The sequence below is a fragment of the Lithobates pipiens genome, unplaced genomic scaffold (genome assembly GCF_037356315.1).
Source record: "Lithobates pipiens isolate NorthernLeopardFrog02 unplaced genomic scaffold, aLitPip1_a1.2 Scaffold_25, whole genome shotgun sequence".
In the NCBI taxonomy this organism is placed as follows: domain Eukaryota; kingdom Metazoa; phylum Chordata; class Amphibia; order Anura; family Ranidae; genus Lithobates; species Lithobates pipiens.
Window position 1 is genome coordinate 52,939,095 of NW_027507787.1, and position 21,959 is coordinate 52,961,053.

General features: G+C 45.3%; 1 protein-coding gene across 1 annotated transcript in view; it reads right to left on the bottom strand.

Annotated features, from left to right (window-relative positions):
• Positions 1–21,586, bottom strand: part of NDUFB8 (NADH:ubiquinone oxidoreductase subunit B8) — a 29,539-nt gene extending 7,953 nt beyond the window's left edge. Inside the window, exons 1-4 of the mRNA XM_077454448.1 lie at positions 21,417–21,586; positions 13,122–13,248; positions 9,815–9,914; positions 3,884–4,039 (exon numbers count right to left, since the gene is read on the bottom strand). Of these exons, the coding sequence (XP_077310574.1) occupies positions 3,884–4,039; positions 9,815–9,914; positions 13,122–13,248; positions 21,417–21,570 (537 nt within the window). The 5' untranslated portion in view covers positions 21,571–21,586. The remainder of the gene's footprint in view (positions 1–3,883; positions 4,040–9,814; positions 9,915–13,121; positions 13,249–21,416) is intronic.
• Positions 21,587–21,959: the final 373 nt, after the last annotated feature.

The following is a 21,959-nucleotide window of genomic DNA, read 5'->3' on the forward strand; positions in this document are numbered from 1 at the left end:
GTGATCATGGGCCTCTTGGCTGCATCTCTGATCAGTCTTCTCCTTGTCTGAGCTGAAAGTTTAGAGGGACGTCCAGGTCTTGGTAGATTTGCAGTGGTCTGATACTCCTTCCATTTCAAAATGATCGCTTGCACAGTGCTCCTTGGGATGTTTAAAGCTTGGGAAATCTTTTTGTATCCAAATCCAGCTTTAAACTTCTCCACAAGAGTATTACGGACCTGCCTGGTGTGTTCCTTGGTCTTCATGATGCTCTCTGCGCTTTCAACAGAACCCTGAGACTATCACAGAGCAGGTACATTTATACATAGACTTGATTACACACAGGTGGATTCTATTTATCACCATCAGTCATTTAGGACAACATTGGATCATTCAGAGATCCTCGCTGAACTTCTGGAGTGAGTTTGCTGCACTGAAAGTAAAGGGGCCGAATAATTTTGCACGCACCACTTTTCATTTTTTATTTGCTAAAAAAGTTTAAAATATCCAATAGATTTCGTTCCACTTCACAATTGTGTCCCACTTGTTGGTGATTCTTCACAAAAAATTAAACTTTTATATCTTTATGTTTGAAGCCTGAAATGTGGCAAAAGGTTGAAAAGTTCAAGGGGGCCGAATACTTTCGCAAGGCACTGTATTTGTCCAAATCATCCCCATGAAAAGGGAACCCAGTCAGGAGCTTTTTACATGGTGCTTAGGCTGACCAATTTTTTAATCACAGGATTCTACGCATATGTACTAGCATAAGCGTAAGGCAGGACACCTGGTGAATAGAATCTTTAATGGCTTCTAAGGCAAAGCATAATGCTTTTGGCAGTTCGGCCAATTCTCAGGCTTGTTGTGCAGGAACCTCTTTAAAGGCCTGTCTAAATTGGTCCTTTAGGGATTGACAGATGCCTATTGCAGCAACTGAGTAACGGCACCTGCCAAGGAAAAAGCGGATTTTAACAGGAATTCCAACCTTTTATCTGCTGGATCCTTAAGCATTTGTGAAATGTCTACTAGACAAGTTAGACTTTCATTCACACTGGAAATCGCGTCGTCAACTGCTAGTACCTTCCATTTTTTGGTGAATTTCTCCTCCATGGGATAGAGAACTGAAAATCTCTTTGGAAGAAGAAAATGCTTATCTGGGTGATGCCATTCAGCATAAATAAGCTGTTCAAGTAATGCATGCAAAGGCTGTGAAGGTTTTAATGGAACCCAAGGAAAAAAACGAGCTTTCAGCAGACTCCATTAGGGGCAGCATGAAAGTAGAACGAACCATCTCCATAAGAGAGTATCAGCAGATTCTCAGATTGCAGGACTGAAAAAGGTTCATCTACCGTTGTTTTCTCGGCAGAGGAATCATCGGTTTGTCTTTCCTCCTGATTGCCTGAGGGTAACACCTCATCCTGTGACCACTGTTTCCCTGGCAAAGGGTCTAAAATGGGGGGTGATCTAGCATGCTTCCTATCCATCTGAATGGAGGATGCAATTAAAGCCGCTAATCTTCCTTCCAGGCCTTGCAAGGTGGAGGAAAAGACATCTTCAGTCACGTATACAGGGACTGAGATGCGAAAAGCAGCTGCACCATCAATTTGTTCCAATGGCTTACCCTGGCTGGCCATAATTCGTATTTCAGGCGAGGATGACAGTGTGGAGATATGACTGGAGCTCCTAATGCCTGGGGGTGAAATCTTTGTTTTTTGGTACGCATAGTCCTAAGCACAAAAGCAGAGGCACTATTAAATTGAACTACTTGCTGAATATAGTCATGACAGAATGATGCCGCTATAAAATTCAGCCTTTTTCCCTTTAAAGAAGAAAACAGGTAGACTTTTTAGTTCCCAAGTTTCTTCCCTTACCTTACCTTATCCCCACCGCAGGATTTGCTGATTTAACAGTCAATTCAACCTTCACTCATCACGGCGGGCTGTGTTTTAGCAAACCTTCAAGGACCGGGTCCCTTCTTAATCTGGGTTCCCCTCCCTTGTACCTGTAAAAGCACCCCACCAGGAAGCGCTTTCAGGTAATGTAGCATGACCAAAGCCCTGGGTCCCAGGGGTCCAGCCCTCAAAGAGGTGTTACAGGCAAAATCTCGTGCTTCGTATACGAGACCCGGGTCCCCTCCACTTTGGCCTCAGTGGCACTTTGGATGGATTCGGTCTATGGCGGCTGTTTAAATCCAGCAAGGATCCCTGCTGGAGCTTCTCAGAGCACATCTTCACCAACACTTTAGACCAGGGCTCTCAAACTGGCGGCCCTCCAGCTGTTGCAAAACTACAAGTCCCATGAGGCATTGCAAGGCTGAGGGTACAAGCATGACTCCCACAGGCAGAGGCATGATGGGGCATGTAGTTTTGCAACAGCTGGAGAGCCACCAGTTTGAGACCCCTGCCTTAGACACTGGCGAAAGAAAGCCACTACATTGTTTTGATGTGGTGAGAGGGGTCAAAGTCTATTTAAAAGATGACTGCTCAGATTCAGAAGACTGATGTGTTATTTATTCTGCCAGAGGGTCCTAAGAAAGGACAGGCAGCATCGACATCCACTGTCGCCAAGTGGATTTGGCAAGTTATAATTCAGACTTATAATTTAAGGGGTAAGGTTCCCCCTTTTCAAGTTAAAGCGCACTCTACCAGGACGGTTAGTGCTTTTTGGGCAGTGCGTCACCAGGCCTTCATGGCTCAGAACTGTAAGACCGCAACTTCGTCTTCAATACATACATTCACCAAGTTTTATCAATTGGATGTAAGGAGGTATGAGGATATCACCTTTGGGCGCAGTGTGCTGCAAGTAGCAGTATAGGTCCTCAAGTCTGGAGGTACCCTGTGGGTTGTGTCTCCCTCCCCTCAAATAGCAAAATTGCTATGGGACGTCCCATTAAGTTATTACTTAGGCTCTGTGTCCCATGATGTACGTTAAAGAAAATAAGATTTTTATAACAGCTTACCCGCAAAATCATTTTCTTGGGAGTACCTCATGGGACACAGAAGTCCCGTCCCTCTTTTTGGGGTTTAAATATATCGCGTTGCTACAAAAACTGAGGTACTCCTGGTAGGAGGAGGGGTTATATAGGGGAGTGAACTTCCTGTGTCGGGTGTCCATCACCTGAAGGTGCTTATATACCCATTAAGTTATTACTTAGGCTCTGTGTCCCATGATGTACAATAAAGAAAGCTCTATTTGTAGGGGAAACAAAATTGGGTACAGTGTCGCACGACCGTGCAATCGTCAGTTAAAGTAATGCAGTGCTGTATCTCAAAAAATGGCCTGGTCAGAAAGGGGGGTAAGTCTTCCAGGGCTGGAGGTTAAAGCAGTTCATTAATTTGTGTGCTCTATTGCAATGCAGAGATTTTAACCTGGCTTTAAGCAGTCCGTAGACTTTAAAGCACACTAACTTAGCCAGCATTAAACATTTATGTCAAGTGGTGGAGAGCAGAGAAGGTCAGCACTAACTTATTGGGGGAAACAACAGAGAACAATTACCACTGACCATAGCTGGCCACCCCATACATAAAATAATCAGCTGAGCTAAAACTTATCTTGTGACTACTGGCATCTTAAAGGATAACCATTGTGAAAATTATCGTATTAACTGTATGCATTTATCATTTCAAAAGACTCAATGTAGGTTCTTTTTCACACTTAAATGCAGACTAGTAAAAATTGTGCAAATGTAGAACAAAAGATTACAAGTGCTGGACCTTTGCCAGAATGTTCCAGGGATTTGGTGGTAGCAACAGGCAGGGACAGCAGGCTGCTGAAAGCATTTGTAGACTAGCAGCTTTTCATTTTAAATAATGGCTACAATAGATTCGGTTTAAGCAGAGATATTGTATTCAGTGATTTGAGTATGCAAACAGCAGACTGTACAATGTAAAAAATATCCAATACTTACAACCGGAGCATAAGATGGAAACTTTCCTCCAAGGTAGAACATAACTGCCATAAAGACCATGAACCCAGTGAACACTTTCAGCATCCGATTATAGGGTAAAGGGGTTGGTGAAGTATCAACTCGATTCCGGAGGTACATATCAAAGTTCCAGTGCAGCTGTAAAAAAAAAAAAAAAAAAAAAAATGTATTTAATATTATCTCTATACACACACACACACACACACACACCTTTTATAGCAGTAGAAAACTTTTACATTCTTGGTATACGGATGTAAAAAAGTATGGATTTAAAAAAATAAAATTAACACTCTCACCTCAATGCAGCAGCATCAATATTATGCTACAGCTATCCCACATTGACTCAAAGGCAGAGAATTGAGTGTTCACATAACTGTTGATCATTCAGCTCTTGGTCTGCTTGGAGCAAAGGAAAGCGACTGTCACTGCTCTCCTCTCCTCCAGCACTCACTAGAGCAGGGGTGTCCAACCCACAGCCTCAGAGTTTAGCAAGTGGCCAGGGCCCATTCAGGGAGATGCTGGGAAAATAGTATCCGACACAGACAAGCCCGGCCCATGCACAAATGTAGGGGTACTGGGGATGCCATGCAAACATAGCAGCCTACGTTGACTAACCAGGCAAAAACATATCCGGAGGAATGGCGGGGATGCCATGTTTGCAATAGCACTGGCAGCAGGGAATACAGGGGCGCCAGGTAAGTAAATGCTACATGGTCGGATCTAAGGGGGTGCTGCATGATTTCAATTGCGCCCCCCACAAAGGCCCTCTGAAACCTCCCCACACAGCACATACATCGGGTACATTTACACAGGCGATTAGGACCGGTGCAAATTGTAGTGGCAGTTCCCCTTGCGACTCTCAGTGAGTAGGTGCAACTGCCGACCCAGTTTACTAGTAACCTTATAGTGAACAGTTCTAGCGGCCACACCTACCAAGAGAGCTGCAGGAGGAGCTGTTCATCAGCTCTTCTTGTTAAGAGTATTTTGTGTGGCGCAAGACAATTCCTCTTCTTCTAATATGGCCCAGGAAGGTCAAAGGGTTATACACCCTGTACTAAAGTGTTGGGCTTGGGAGGAGGTGGGTGTAGTTGGCCATGGCTCTTAGCCACACACCAAGAGGTGAAGCCAGCTGTCAATAAGGTTGCCATGTGGATCTATACAATATTGTTGGGATCCTTCCAGAGCCTGGAGCTCTGCTATATCCCATTGTAAGGCACTGCTGTGTCAGAGTGTGCAGATTTCATGTACTTAAAGTGATATTAAAGTCTTTGTTATTTTTAAACGGGAAAAAAAAAAACCCAACATGTTATACTTGCCTGCTCTGTGCAGTGGTTTTGCACAGAACAGTCCAGATCATCATCTTCTCGAGTCCCTCGTTGGCTCTCCTGGCCCCTCCCACCTGCCGAGTGCTCCTACAGCAAGCAGTTTGTTATAGGGGTACCCAAGCCGAGTCTCTGTGTGACCATTCAGCCAGAGCGGCTCGGCTCCTCCCGCCCCCATTGGCTCACTGACTTTGACAGCAGTAAGAGCCAATGGTGCCCACTGCCGTCTCAGCCAGTGAGGAGTTAAAGTCCCTGGACTTCATGACTCTCATGCAACATCGCTGGATCGAGATGGGGTTCAGATAAGTATTAGGGGGGCTGAGGCACACAGGTTTTTTTTATCTTCATGCATAGAATGCATGAAGATAAAAAACCTTCTGCCTTTAGAATCACTTAGGAGTATGTAAAATTTTCCATCAGCAGAACCTTTGAAAGAAATAACATCTTCAGGTACAGTGAGGGGTTTGTTTAGGGCACAGATAGCAGGCTCGACCACAAGGATAACCCACATTTTGCAAATGCTTTTTGCACTAGACTGATTTCAAAGATTTGGGGGGGGGGGGGGGGTGAAAATCCTTTCCTGTTCATAATCGTGGAATGTTTTGCAAGTATCCGTTGGTCTCTCTCTGTGCCCAAAGAAGCATGGCAAGATGAAGGGGAGCCCGGCTGTACAATGTCAAGGCTTTTTTAGACAGAGGAAACTAGATTTTCAATGTTAGTAAGCATGTTGTATGAAGCCCCCTTTTCAAAGTGGTGGCAATGCAAGGGAGAGAAATTTTCCAGTTGTCTTAAAACGTTGCCTCAATAGTGTCTTAATTCCCTTCCGATTCTGCATCCTCTAGGATTGGCACATCAGAGTCTGACTCTGGTTGGGAAATGCGGGCAGAAGAAAAGCCAGGGTGTTTCTGAGCCCTGGACAAAGATGGCTCTGTTAAGACCATAATCTGTGCATGAAATTGTGAAAAAAGGTTTGCAGAAAGTTTTGCTTTTGTCAAGTATAGGCTAGGCAGGATATATTTGAAAAGGATTTGCCACTGATGTGCTTAAATACAGACCTGTCCTATTAAATCACCTACACTTACACTATGAAAATCTCTACGTTCCAGGTAAATGTAGCTGTGCCCACTCCCCAGCCCTTTTGTTAGCAAAGGCAGGTGCTGGGGAAGCCAAACATCATCTGCAAACAGTGGTAATGCAGATCTTCCCTGGCCCCTGCCAGAACCTTGGCTGTCGGCAGGGCTAGAGACAGGGAGTAGCTGTGTGCAACAGGAATGTGTTGGAAGTTATAAAAAAAAAAAAAAAAAAATTTATAACACTATCCGAGTCAATGAATTTCCAAATATAGGACAACATGGCATATATTTTTGGGACTAAATTTAACCGCTTCCCTACGGGCCACAGTGTGTGTGTGTGTGTGTGTGTGTGTGTGTGTGTGTGTGTGTGTGTGTGTGTGTGTGTGTATACACACATACCGTATATACTCGAGTATAAGCCGAGATTTTCAGCCTCTTTTTTGAGGCTGAAAGTGCCCCCCTCGGCTTATACTCGAGTCATCGCCGTCTGCCTGCCCGATCAGCGTGTCGAGCAGACAGACGGCGGACATTCTACTATTCAAAAGCCGCGCCTCCTTCTCTGTGATAGGCGGAACACTCAATTTCCCAGCAGTCAGTGTTCCGCCTATCACGGACATCCGCTCATTCTCATACTATGGACGAGGATGAGAGGATGTCCGTGATAGGCGGAACACTGACTGCTGGGAAATTGAGTGTTCCGTCTATCACAGAGAGGGAGGCGCGGCTTTTGAACAGAGGAATGGCCGCCGTCTGCCAGGAGGAGAGCGTGGCACACAGAGGCTGCAGATTGGCACAGGTAGGCAGGGATGGACGGACAGCACAGCGACGGACGGGAAACAGCGACGGACGGGACACAGGGATGTCTCACCCTCGGCTTATACACGAGTCAATAAGTTTCCCAGTTTTTTGGGGGTAAATTGGGGGCCTCGGCTTATACTCTGGTCGGCCTATACTCGAGTATATTATATATATATATATACATATACACACACACACACACACACACACACACACACACACACACATATATATATATATATATATATATATATATATATATATATATATATATATATATATATATATATACACACATACATACATATACATACATACACACACACGTCGCAGTAGGGCAGTTTAATGGGGATCATGGGTTGAGGCTACACCCATGATTCCCGGTATCAGTTTTTTTAGTGCAAGGGATTCTCTTTCAAGTAAAAGTATACAGAGTGGCTAAGCTTCCGCTGGAATATTTTTACAGGTGGCATAAGGGGGACCCCACCCGCCGCCTTTATCGGGTTCTCCCGAGAAATCGAGATGCCCAAAAACTATTTGGCCGGCGGCATCCAGCTCTGGACTCACAGTGAGAGGAACTGAAAGTGGTTGCAAACCTTTTTTTGGTATGAAATAGCTAACATGTCTATAAATTACCTGCTCTGTGCAATGCTTTTGCACAGAGCAGTCCCGATCCTCCTCTTCTGGGGTCTCCCACTGGTGCTACAGGCTCCTGCTCTTCATCAGGTGCCCTCACGAAAATCTGCTTTCCATGAGGATACCCATGCTGGCTCACTCCCGAGACCCACTGCTGTGTCCATTGACAAAGACAGCAGGACCCGCCCCCTGCTCCCATGTCATAGGATTTGATTGACAGCAGCGGGAGCAGCATAGGTTTTTCACCTTCATGCACAGAATGCATGAAGGTGAAAACCGTAAAGGCTTTACAACTACCTGAAGTTGTTCCTCCCACTCCGACATCAGAACTTGAAACGACGACCATTTCATCACTTCCGGTTCCAGCTCTGTGTTTACTGGCCTTATAGCGGTCAGTGAAGCAGCTGATCAGACTGATCTGTTTGATTGTCTGCACTGGAGCCCAAAAGGACAGATGTAGGGTCTAATAGAACTAGAGATTTATGTTAGCCCGGGGGGACAAGTCCAGATGCTGCTATTATAACTGCTTCATTTTCTTCCATCACTAGCAAGATCCCATTTCCTGCCATTTCTTTTGCATGCATTGAAAAGGTATCTTGGGGCATGAATTTCAATCTATGGAAAAGCCCCAAAGTAATATTTGCATAAATAGCGATGACAACCTGAGGCATTCTACAGACAATTTTGCAGCAATCTATTGCATATTCTTAGTCAGTAACCACAATGCCTTGAAGAGATACAGAGAGAGGGTTAAATTGCCAGATAATATCACTTAAAGAAGTTCAAGCTTCCTTTAAGGCTGCTTTCACACTGGGGCGGTATTCAGGCGTTACAGCGCTAAAAATAGCGCCTGAAAAAAACCAGCCCCTTTCACTCCAGTGTGAAAGCCGGAGGGCTTTCACACTGGAGCGGTGCGCTGGCAGGACAGTGAAAAAAGTCCTGCCAGCCGCATCTTTGGAGCGGTGAAGGAGCGGTGTATTCACCGCTCCTACCCATTGAAATCAATGGGACAGCCCGGCAATACCGCCGGCAAAGCGCCGCTGCAGCGGCGCTTTGCGGGCGGTTTTAACCCTTTTTCGGCCGCTAGCGGGGGTTAAAACCACCCCGCTAGCGCCCGCAAACCGCCGCTAAAACGACGGTAAAGCGCCGCTAAAATAGCGGCGCTTTACCGCCGACGCCCGCACCGCCCCAGTGTGAAAGGGGCCTTAGTGATATTATCTGGCAATTTAACCCTCTCTGTACCTCTTTAAGGCATTGTGGTTACTAAGAATATGCAATAGATGATTGCTGCAAAATCATCTGTAGAATGCCTCAGGTTGTCATCGCCATTTATAAAAAAAAAAAACATTTTTTAAGTCCATAGCTACAAACACTGTAGCCGGTGACTTAATATAAGGACACTTACGGCACCCCTAGCCGTTTCGTGAATCTGCTTTGGGCACAGGCATCTATAGTAAGGGAAACGGGACGTGAAGCCATGAAGTTCCACAGCTCATTTCCTACTGCGCATGTCGCACTGCGCTTTCTGAATAATCCTGCCATTTTCTGGGAACTGTGCACCTTCCAAAAGGCAGTGGGGTGAAGGAAGAGGGGCCTGAAATGTCATAGATGGTCGAGCAGCAATCTCACCCTCTTACCCAAAAGTGGGAGTGGGTTCCTGTCAAAACAGGTTACCCGCCCCCCCCAAAAAAAGTGCCAAACATGGTACAATTATAGGATTGCCAGGGATATGAAATCAGGTACCTGCACATATCCTAAGAGAGCTGCTCAAGTGTCCTGGGATCCCCAGGTGGCTCTATTATATCCATCTCTGGCCTGTCTACTCCATCCTCCCAAACTTTACTATTGTTTATTGACAGCGACTTCCAGACATACTGACAAATAGTGATAGCAGAAAGTGGTGGGCAGGAGATCAACCTTTAACACTGAAGCATAAGTTACCCCTAGGTTTGATGACTTTTCAGCATCTAAGCATACAGACAGGAACAGGTGCCAGAACTGTTGCAACAGGGCAGGTGTATTTTAATTGCCGTTATGGCATTGTGAAAAATAAATCTTAATCAAGTTAATAACCAACTTCTTACCGTCTCTCCCCAATTTCTCCTGAAATCAGAATGGTCCCACGTGTACCATGGATCTCTTTCGGACTGTGACTTTTCAGGAAGCATTGGATAATCTCCATATCTGAAAAATAATACAAAAAGAATATTCCTTACAAGGATGCATTTGACATTGCAAAATCATAAAAGCATCAAATATGTGAGACAGGATAAAAACACACACAAAACTATAAATCAATATTATAACATTAAGTTATAGCTTAACATTATCATTATTAAAATACAAAAACATTTTATGGAGTGCTATGTGTATGTGATAAATCCAGAGGCCTCTTGCAAGCAGGCACATAAAATGCAGAACTCAACAGTAAACTGCCACTGTTCCTAAAGAAAATCTGTAAATTTGCTCACACATGAAAAGGTGACGGGCACTCTTGTAAGAGCAATCCTTCAATCACTTATACTCACCTTTGCTCTGCTGCCCTGTCACTCCATTGGAGCCCAGTGTGAATATCCAGTCCATCCAAGTGTGGAGGAACATCCAACTTCTCACTGGAGCCCTCTGTAAATATCCGATTCATCAAAGTGTTTTTAGGAACATCCAACATCACTCCATTGAAACCCTCTGTAAATACCCAGTCCATCCAAGTGTGGCGGAGCATCCATCTTTCTGCTATTGGAGCCCTCTGTAAATATCCAATCCATCCAAGTGTGGAGGAATATCCAATATCAACCCATTGGACTCCTCTGCAAATATCCAGTGCATCAAAGTGTGGAGAAGCATCCAACTTCCTCCCATTGGAGCCCTCCTTAAATACCCAAGTCTATCCAAGTGTGAAACATCCAACCTCCCTCAATTAGAGCCCTTTGTAAATATCCAGACCATCCAATTGTGGAGAAGCATCCAGCTTCACCCCATTGGAGTCCTCTGTAAACACCCAGTCCATCCAAGCGTGGAAGGACATCCAACGTCCTCTGATTGGAACAGTCTTTAAAATACCCAGTCAATATACTGTAAGTGCAGGAGCAGCAAACTTCCTCCGAGGTGGCAGTGCTCAGGTCAGAGCAGCCAATTCACCAAGCCCAAACACAATCATGCCAGGAGGAACGAGAAGTTAACCTGACACAAAATATGCACAGGGTTTGGACTTCCAGCTCAGATTATCAGCAAGTGGGGTGGTTGTGCTTATAAGAGAACCTGTTACTTTGCCATGAATGGGTGACAGTCTCTAAAAGAAGAAAGGTTAAACCACCAATTGCTGCACACCATAACGCTTTGATCAGCCTTGAAGAATAAAATTACAAAATTGTGATGCTTCTTGAAGGAGTAAATCTACAGATGATATACAATTTCACAGAGAGGCTTCTTTCTAAATTTGAGATGAAGTATGAAAAGATTTGACACCTCAAGTTTTTATTGACATCTGTGTCCCCTCAGTGAGAGCCACATCTCTATTTGCCCTGCTAACCACTGTCACTAAGACAGACAGTAAGGGAAACCCAATAAATTGTGATATGTTGTCAGAGAAAGAAGTGAGGGAAATTGTCCAATATGGGACACCTGAACCCCTCTTAGATGGGAATTCCATTCGTTTTGTAGAGATACTTCCCATTTCCATCTTCAGGACAGGTAAGTGAATGCAACTCTTCCCAGTGGAACAAAGGCAACCTAAAGAAGCCCGATAAAGAAGGGTTAAAACCCTCTAATTAGAAAAAAAAAGGGTTCGATCACACCACTACTCTAAAATACATGAGCATTCGTATACACTGTGCATTGTTAAAACTAAATCGCACAGTTTACTTTTTTTTCCCCACTGGCAAAATGTACATATCTGCCAGCCTGAACGCCGACTGTACACCTATATGCGTCAGCCAGCTCCACTGTTTGGTCACCGGCAGCTTGGGTCATCGTTTATAACCGGAATCTGGTGAGCAGAGCCCCGATCATGCCAACACTGCAACAGCAAATTATAGTGGTCACATGATCATAACTCCACCTCCTATCATTCAGAACCCCTTAAAAGGCTGGCAGAAGCTGGCGCCAAAGAATTAACTTTATTGAAGCGTCACAAAATAACTCTGTTTTCTATGCGCCTTGGCCTGTGATAATCTATGCAGACATAGTGTGAACAAGCACTAGAAAAGGTTTGGGCTTTACACATACTTTAATTGCTGTGGGCTGTTGGGGAAATTTTCCTTAATTTCCTGTTCAACAAAAAAAAAGAATCTAGAGGAAATCAGGTACAAAAATCAGAAACAGGTGTCACCATTGAAAGATATCCGCTTAACTCCTCTTCTGTGACACCAACATTTTGGCTTACCATCACTTTCTATTCTAGTGACAATTAACACCAGGTTATACAGAAAAGATGGAACATAGACAACTTTTACCCATTCTACCCAAAAACAAATAAAATATTAGTTATGGGTACACTTGAACCCTGAGGAGGGGCAAAACAAACCAATAGTATAGGATGTCAATAAGAAAAGAAGATCGTGTGTGTGTTTCTGCAGGTGATTTGGCATGTGTTGTCCTTACAGTGGTTGTAAGCCTCAGACATGAACAAAGCACATCCCTCTATAGGGTAATAAGAGCATTAAATGTAATTTCTGTCTGCTGCATCTTTCCTCTGCTATTAGCAGGGGTCACTTCTGACAAGTTTTCCTGACACCAAGAAAAAAAAATGGTGACAGGGGAAGGAACTACAGCTGATTGACAGCCTCAGCTCTCTGGGGGGGGGCTCCTTTTCCTCCAATCAGCACTAAGAGCTCTCCTCAGTGAACTCTGCAGAGTGTAACTTCAGCTCTCCACCCCGTTTTTCCTTTTTCTTTTGCTCAGACAGGCTATATAAGTTCTGAAATTTGAATGGATGTATGTAGGGAAGAGAACACCGCAAATAAACAGTATGTAGAAAAATTTGATACATCTCCATGCATCACCTGAGGCCAGTCACATCACTGGGTATATTGTAAGGATTCACAACCACTTTAATGTAGGTTGCTGCTTCTCTGGTAGCAACAGAAAAATGCTCCACAAGATCAATATTGGATAGGTGTAGAGCCATACTCAGTATGGAAGGGGGGTCACACTTGAGGTTCTCTTTCTTCAAACAGTTCGCAAGCAATGAGTGGAACCAACGATTTTCAGGGGAATTGCATGGTACTGGAGGTCAAAATACAACAGAAGCCCTTTAGGTGTTAAGCGCCTGCTTGCCGACATTTGATAGCACATACACCTCTAAAAATAAAAAAAAACTAGCATTTGTCAATGGATAAGCAGTTTTAATACCAAAATGGATCGGCACTTGTGTAGCACAACTTTAAATCTCACCCCATTCCATCATCTGGGTATGGTTTATAGTCCTCCAAAGGCAAATTATATTTCTTAGCTGCAGCCGCCCTTTCTTGCTCCGTTTTGGGATAGGGTCCAGGCATCAGATGACGGGGGACATCATGAGCTGAAGGAAAAAGCAGGACAAGTGTTAACATTTAAACCAAAAATACATCCTGGTGCATTAAGGGTTTGCTGTAGGTAACACTACAAGCTTTACCTTACCCTGCATCTCAGACTATTCCAACATTCATCCTGTATATATAAACGCCCTGCATTTTTGTAATCAGCCGTCACATTTTTCAATAAAGGATTTACCGGAGTGCTGGCTTTCTTAATACTGGATCAGTAACAGTAGCCAAATAGGTGCTTAGGCAAAGAGGGGGGTGGGACAGTCGGTAGGGCACCTTTTCTCTAAATTCTAGCTCCCCTATGTACCAATATCGCATTAATGTACTTTTTTTTGCAAAAATATCAAAGCTTTCCATTAAATCTTCACACTTCACTTGTCCTCATCAATATTTCCAAACATATTGATTGCTACTGCCTTTCTTCTTAGTCAGACTGTAGGTCATGACAAAGGAAGGAGTAGACCAGCTGACCTCATTAACATGCACCCTGCATCATCTACCCCTCCTACCTACCCACCCATTCCCAGCTGCATGTTTTTTAAATTAAATGCAATCAATCCGTGATCACTAAATACACAATATACAATCAGATTGCATGGCCGTTGTTATACAAGTACTTAGGAGGGACAGAAAGAGTTAAACTGTCAAACACCGTTCACGTCTCTGCATAGTGGGAACTCACATTTCCACATGCGTTTTGGAGCATTTTCACTCATCACACATAGGGCAGCCCATCCACCTGAATGGGATGCCCTACATGCAAAAATCTCCCCAAAGAAGCTTCAGAACTTTTTTTTTTTAGAGTGGAGCTTGGTGCGTTTTTAAATGTGATTTTTGGTGCAGCGCATTTCTGAAATGTAAAGAAACGCACAAATGTGAATGGAGCCTCATTGTTCTTGCGTTAACACACCAATTTCACTTTCAGGCCCCATTCACATCTAGTACAGCGGGAGCACACATTTTGTGGCTGTTTTTTTTTTTTTTGACATGCATAGGGCAGCCTGTTGATTTCAATTGGCTGCACCACATGTGGCTTTTATGGGACAATCTGGCGTTTTGTGGGTTGCGTGTTTTTTACTGTGCGTTTTGCATAATTTGCCACTCGTATCACATGGCAAAATGTGTGTTTGCTTCTGTGTTTGGGGAGCAGTTAATTAATAGCACTGAACGCGCAACTAGTAATTTTAGGTGTATAAAGAAGGCGATATACTACACAATCTGATCGTATAAACATCCACGAGGACAGTGAAATAAGTGCAATCACTGATTGCCTTTCATTTAAAGTGGAGTTCCAACCTGTGTAAAAAAAAAAAAAAATTAAAGTCAGCAGCTACAAATACTGTAGCTGCTGACTTTTAATATAAGGACACTTACCTGTCCAGGCAGCCCGCAATGTCAGCACCTGAAACCGACCCGTCCCTCGGCTCCAGGTGCAGGCGCTGTCATCATTACCAAGGGGAGCAAGAAGTGAAGCCTTACAGCACAGCCTGTTTCCTACTGCGCATGTGCGAGTCACACCTGTGTCTCCCAGAAGGCAGTGGGGGGGGGGGGGGGGGGGGGGGTGGCACGGTTATTACGATTGTACGATGGTCTTTCCCCAGGAGTGGGAGCAGATACCTGAATTTGACAAAATGTGGCACTGGAGGGGGGAGGAATTTGATCAGCAGAAGTTCCATTTATGGGTGAAACTCCGTTTTAAAAAACATGCAGCTGGGAATGGGTGGATAGGTAGGAAGGTGGATGATGCAGCGTGTGTCCTAATTAGGTCAGCTGGTCAATGCCTTCCTGTGTCATGACCTAAAGTCTGACAAGGAAGTAAAGCAAAACTAATGGATACATTGATGAGGACAAGGGAAGTGTCTGTAGTTTTAATGGAAAGCTTTGATATTTTTGCAAAAAAAGTACATTAATGCGATATTGGTACATAGGGGAGCTGGAATTTAGAAAAAAGAGAATGGAAAGAAGGTGAATTTATCCTTTTAAAGTTGTTGTTAACCGCCCCCCCCCCCCCCCCGCAAAAAAAAAAAAAAAACACAACGACATGTTCCAGTGTCCCATTTAGGCTGGGTTCACACTGCTGCGATGCGGGAACGCTGTGGGTTCCCGCATTGCATACCTCCAGGCGGCAGTTCACACTGCCCTATGCGAACTGCTGGGAGTGTCAGTGAAAAGTTGATAACACCCCCAAATAAGTTTGCATATTGCAGTGCGATCTGCAAACTCGCACAGGAATCGGATCTCGCATGGTGTGAACACCCATGCGATCCCCCCCCCCAAAAAAAAAAGGGTCCTGTGCGAGTTTGGGATGGATGCGATGCGAATTCAGCCATACTATCTGTATGACTGAAATCGAATCGCACAGAGATCGAATGTGATTTGTACTGCGGTGCGGTGCGAATCACATCCAATCTCAAACCGCAGCAGTGTGAACCCAGCCAAAGGCACGAGCTATGGCCAGATGAAACAGCTGTGGTAATTACTAAAGCCCCATAGACACTATCAGATTGTCTGCTGATTTTTTCCTTCAGATTTACCAAAACCATGTAGTAGAAGGGCCTGCCTGATTGCATACACATTGAAACCCCTGAGGTTTGACCTCATATTATATGGTTTTGGTAAATCTGATGGAAAAAAAAATCAGCAGAAAATCCGATAGTGTGTATGGGGCTTAAGGCAGTGAGGCTGATGAAATCACCTGTCCAAAATAATGGAAAGCATGAAAACATGACTTGTTGGGGGCCTTAATGCGGTCCTGCACACACTGATTTTACTTTAGGTCATTGTTTTCCTAATCATCCAAATAGTGCTGAATGGCGTTTTTTTTTTTTTTCAATGGTACCTTCTAATTTCTGCCTGGTCTATCCACACATCTCTCTGTGTCTGCGGCTGTGGGCGGAGTCTGTGGGGGTATCTGCATCACTTCCTTTGAGTGCCGCACTGTCTCCTGGGATCTGGTGTCATTCATCCCAGGAGTCAGTGCGGACAGCTGACGCGAAATCTTGCGTGATTTCATGGACGTGACGTCATTACACATGCCACGTTTGGAGGGTGGTTTGAAAATTGCCATTTTTTACGCCACTCAGCTCTGTTGCCAGTGCGCATGCGCGGGAACCAGCGAGGCACGCTGGTAGATATAACAAAATGGGATCAAGGAAGCGATTGCTTGTGGGCTTCAAATGCCCACAAGCAAAATGGAAATTCAGTTGTTTTAATTTTAAAAGTGCAGATTTGATGAAAAAACAGACATGGATATCGGACAGACACAGAAAAAGTGAGTTTAACATTAGACTGAAAATACTTGTAACAGGAGAAGAAAAAAAATAAAAATTGTGTACAGAACCGCTTTAAGGACTGGAGTTGAAAACCACTGGCATAGTGCTTTCACCTAGTCAATTGCCCCTTTGTATCTTCCACAGTACCTGGCTGTACCTGCCTGGTCCTGGCTACGTTTATCATGGCTGCTGAGCCATGAAATCGTGGTCAGGATGCATGCCTCCATCATCTAGCTTCTCTTCTGTGCATCTCTGCAGTTCCTCCTCTTTTTTCCCTGTCAGCTCCATAGTGTGTAGTGAGAACACGATCTCACTGCCCCTATCAGCCTTCATTCACTGACTATACTGTTTACCTAAAACAGAAGGGGAATCTCGGCCCCTCACACTTGGCTCCCTTAGATCAGGATACAGAGCAGAGAGAGGAGGTGACCACAAATGGGGGGGGGGGGGGGGGGGGGACACTGCACTGCTTAACCACTTAAGCCCCGGACCAATTTGCAGCCAAAGGACCAGGCCCCTTTTTGCAATTCGCCACTGCGTCACTTTAACTGACAATTGCGCGGTCGTGCGACATGGCTCCCAAACAAAATCGGCATCCTTTTTTTCCCCACAAATAGAGCTTTCTTTTGGTGGTATTTGATCACCTCTGTGGTTTTTATTTTTTGCTCTATAAACAAAAATAGAGAGACAATATTGAAAATAAATGCTATATATTTTTAACTTTTTGCTATAATAAATATCCCCAAAAAATATATATATAAAAAAAAAAAAAAAAAAACATTTTTTTCCCTCAGTTTAGGCCGATACGTATTCTTCTAAAATATTTTCGGTAAAAAAAAAAAAAAAAAAAAAAAAAAAATCGCAATTAGCGATTATTGATTGGTTTGTGCAAAAGTTATAGCGTTTACAAAATAAGGGATAGTTAGTTTTATAGCATTTTTTTTTTTTCAGCGATTTTTATTGTGACTGCTACATTATGGTGGACACAGCGGACATTTTTGGGACCATTGTCATTTATACAGCAATCAGTGCTATTTAAATGCATTGATTCCTGTGTAAATGACACTGGCAGTGAAGGAGTTAACCACTAGGGGGCGGGGAGGGGTTAAGAGTGTGTGTGTGTTTTTTTTGTTTTTTGTTTTTAACTGTAGGGGGCATGGCTTGGCGTCTAACATCACTGATCGTCTTTCCCTAACAGGGAACAGACGATCAGTGACAGGCTCAGCAAGAAGCACCGGGAGAGGTTTGGTTACAAAGACCTCTCCTCATTCTTTAACTGAGCTCAGGACCGGGTCGGGAGCACGCCGTCGGCCGTGCGTTCGCGACTCACGGCTGTGCACTTAAAGGAGCATCGTACAGGTGCCTGCTTGTGCCAACGTATATGCGCAGGAGGCGGTCCTTAAGCAGTTAATGAACACATGGAGGCTAGATCAACTTTAGCCATTTGAGTTTACAACCACTTTAACCCTTTCATGACTAAGCCTATTTCTGACATTTGGTGTTTACAAGATAAAATCCCTATTTTTTGCTAGAAAATTACTTAGAACCCGCAAACATTATATATATTTTTTACCAGATAATAAAACGGCGATTGTTGCAATATTTTATGTCACACGGTATTTGTGCAGCGGTGTTTTAAATGCAATTTTTTGGAAAAAGGGACACTTTCATCAATAAAAAAAAAAAAAAAAAAACAGTATTATCATCCAAATTTTTTTATACAATGTGAAGGATGATATTATGCCGAGTAAATAGATACCAAACATGTCACGCTTTATAATTGCACGCACTCGTGGAATGGCGACAAACTTTGGTATCTAAAAATCTCCACAGGCGACACTTAAAATTTTTTTTTTACGGTTACCAGGTTAGAGTTACAGAGGCGGTCTAATGCCAGCATTATTGCTCTCGCTCTGACGATTGTGGCTATACCTCACATGTGTGATTTGAACACCGTTTACATATGCGAGCACAACTTCCGTATGCGTTTTCTTTGCTGCACGAGCTTGCGGTGACGGGGGTGCTTTGAAAAAAAAAAATATTTTTTATTTATTTTTATATTATTAAACTGTGTTTTAAAAAAAATTAAAATAAATTGATCACTTTTATTGCTATCACAAGGAATGTAAACGTCCCTTGTGACAGTAACAGGTACTCTTTATGGAGGGATCTAAAAGCGCTTTAATCCCTCCTTTGCACTTCAAAGTATTCAGATCACTGAAAACGGTGTATCTGAATACTGTATATTTTTTTTAAATCCGGCGCCATTGGCAGCCGAGTAAACAGGAAGTGACGTCGCTTCAGTGTTTACATCCAGGAGACTGGAATGTAAACACACATCCCGCTCCTCCCCGGTATAACAGCCGAGCAGCTTTTAGCCGCATTGGTTGTTATACCCGGAAAGCCGATCGGTCGCCGGCTCTAAACAACAGTACCGGGATGATGGCTGCGGGCATCATCCCGGTATAACCCCCGAAAGCCGAATACGCACATCTGCATACGCTCAGCGGGAAGGGGTTTTAATGCAGAGAATGCAGTATGGTGAAAAACGGAGATGGATTAGAGCACCTGTCAGTTTTTATTGCTGCCCGTGCCCCCGTTAAAGTGGTTGTAAACCCTTACAACACACTTTGACCTACAGGTAAGCCTAGATTAAAGCTTACCTGTAGGTCCAAGAAATATCTCCTAAAACTATACGGTTTAGGAGATATTTGCCCGAAGAAAGGCACCGCTGTCTACAGCGCATGCGCCGTAGACAGCGGCGCGCAGGCGCACTGAGCGCGGCATTTCCAAGAACGGAGCTGCTGCGCGTGTCGGCTCCCGTGCGCATGCGCGGGAGTGACGTCATCGCGGCTTCACCGAATGACAGCGGCGGAGCTGCGAGACCCCACCGAGAAGATGGATGCGCCGGACTACAGGGGACAGCGGCGATTTCGCTGGCTCCTGTGTCAGGTAAGTGACACATAATGGGCTACTATGCGATGCATAGTAGTCCATTATGCTTTGCCTTTGCAGGGAATGAAAGAGGAAGTAAACTCATCAGGGTTTACTTCCTTTTTAAGGATATTCACCCTATTTGTCCCATGACAAAACAAAACAAAACAAAAAAAAAAAAAAACACAACCCTAAATATGGGTTGTCCCCAGGAAAGTAATAGAGTGTTCCACGTGCAAACACGCTTGAAGTCGGCGCAGCGCTTCGCTAATCACAGGCAGTGAGACATTGCCCCGATGCGCAGCTACAGAGATCGGCGCAGCGCTGCGCCGACTTCCTGGCGGGCTCTGCACGTGGAGCATGCGAACACGCCTGAGCTCATCCTTAATCATCAGGTGCCACTGCCTCTTGCAGGTTTTTGCAGCACCGCCCGATGATGCCCATGCACAACTGAGGGGTGGCAGCAAGAACCAGAAAGAGACAGCGCCCCCCGATGATGCCCATGCGCCACAGCAAAACCGAGGGGTGGCATCAAGAACCAGGAAGAGACAGCGCCCCTCGATGATGCCCATGCGCCACAGCACAACCGAGAGGTGGCAGCAAGAACCAGGAAGAGACAGCGCCCCCCGATGATGCCCATGCGCCACAGCACAACCGAGGGGTGTCAGCAAGAACCAGGAAGAGACAGCGCCCCCCGATGATGCCCATGCGCCACAGCACAACCGAGGGGTGTCAGCAAGAACCAGGAAGAGACAGCGACCCCCGATGATGCCCATGCGCCACAGCACAACCGAGGGGTGTCAGCAAGAACCAGGAAGAGACAGCGCCCCCCGATGATGCCCATGCGCCACAGCACAACCGAGGGGTGTCAGCAAGAACCAGGAAGAGACAGCGCCCCCCGATGATGCCCATGCGCCACAGCACAACCGAGGGGTGACAGCAAGAACCAGGAAGAGACAGCGCCCCCCGATGATGCCCATGCGCCACAGCACAACCGAGGGGTGACAGCAAGAACCAGGAAGAGACAGCGCCCCCTGATGATGCCCATGCGCCACAGCACAACCGAGGGGTGTCAGCAAGAACCAGGAAGAGACAGCGCCCCCGATGATGCCCATGCGCCACAGCACAACCGAGGGGTGTCAGCAAGAACCAGGAAGAGACAGCGCCCCCGATGAGGCCCATGCGCCACAGCACAACCGAGGGGTGTCAGCAAGAACCAGGAAGAGACAGCGCCACCGATGAGGCCCATGTGCCACAGCACAACCGAGGGGTGTCAGCAAGAACCAGGAAGAGACAGTGCCCCCGATGATGCCCATGCGCCACAGCACAACCGAGGGGTGTCAGCAAGAACCAGGAAGAGACAGCGCCACCGATGATGCCCATGTGCCACAGCACAACCAAGGGGTGTCAGCAAGAACCAGGAAGAGACAGTGCCCCCGATGATGCCCATGCGCCACAGCACAACCGAGGGGTGTCAGCAAGAACCAGGAAGAGACAGCGCCACCGATGATGCCCATGTGCCACAGCACAACCGAGGGGTGTCAGCAAGAACCAGGAAGAGACAGCGCCACCGATGATGCCCATGCGCCACAGCACAACCGAGGGGTGTCAGCAAGAACCAGGGAGAGACAGCGCCCCCCAATGATGGACGCTGGCACATGCACTGCCAGGTTTTTTTCTGCCCGTGTGAACGAGCATTAAATTCGAGAACTATTATGAGTCTTTTCTGCAAATCTTCCTCCAGCAAGAAACTGCAGAAAATACACACATGCCGTGTGAATGGACCTTAAATCTCTCAGGTAACATAGTCCTTCCATCTATCTCCTGATGGAGCTAGTGCTGCTGACAGCACTGCCATCCTAAAGCTGTCATGTACACGGTGAAGGTGACTCCTACCAAGGTGAAGGTCTCCACACTTCCCGGGTCTCAGACAGTTAACACTTCCCATCTCTACCCACCTGCTCTCACACTCGCATAGGGCATCAACCAGCTAGCTCCAACTCTCCGCCCGGCGATGGGTACCCGGGAAGCGCTGCGGGCCATATCAGCCAACAAGCTGGCCCTGAACGCCGCCATGATTGCTACGGTAGTCCGGCCACCAGCACTGCGCATGCGCAGCTAAGGAAGCACGTCAGAACGTAGCGTACGGAAGGCCGTTCGAGGTCAAAATGATTCACGTCACGTCAAACTGAATGCACTGAATGAGTCTGAGCTTCACAGAGCATAATAATAAAGATAGCAAATAGAAGCCCCACACTGTGCTGAAAGCATGAGTGTTCCAAATATCACATGAAAGTGTGTAGGTTTTCATAGCCGTGTCCGTGCTGAGGCCAAGTACCTAATAAAAGTATAAATGCTAAACTCTTTTTTTTTAAAGTGGAAATTTACGCATAACAACTCGATAAAAAAAAAAAAGAAAATGATATTCTTTAGTAAGAAACTTACATTCCTTATTAATAATTACACTACCAAATTCACAATAACATGTTTTTCCAGAAGCC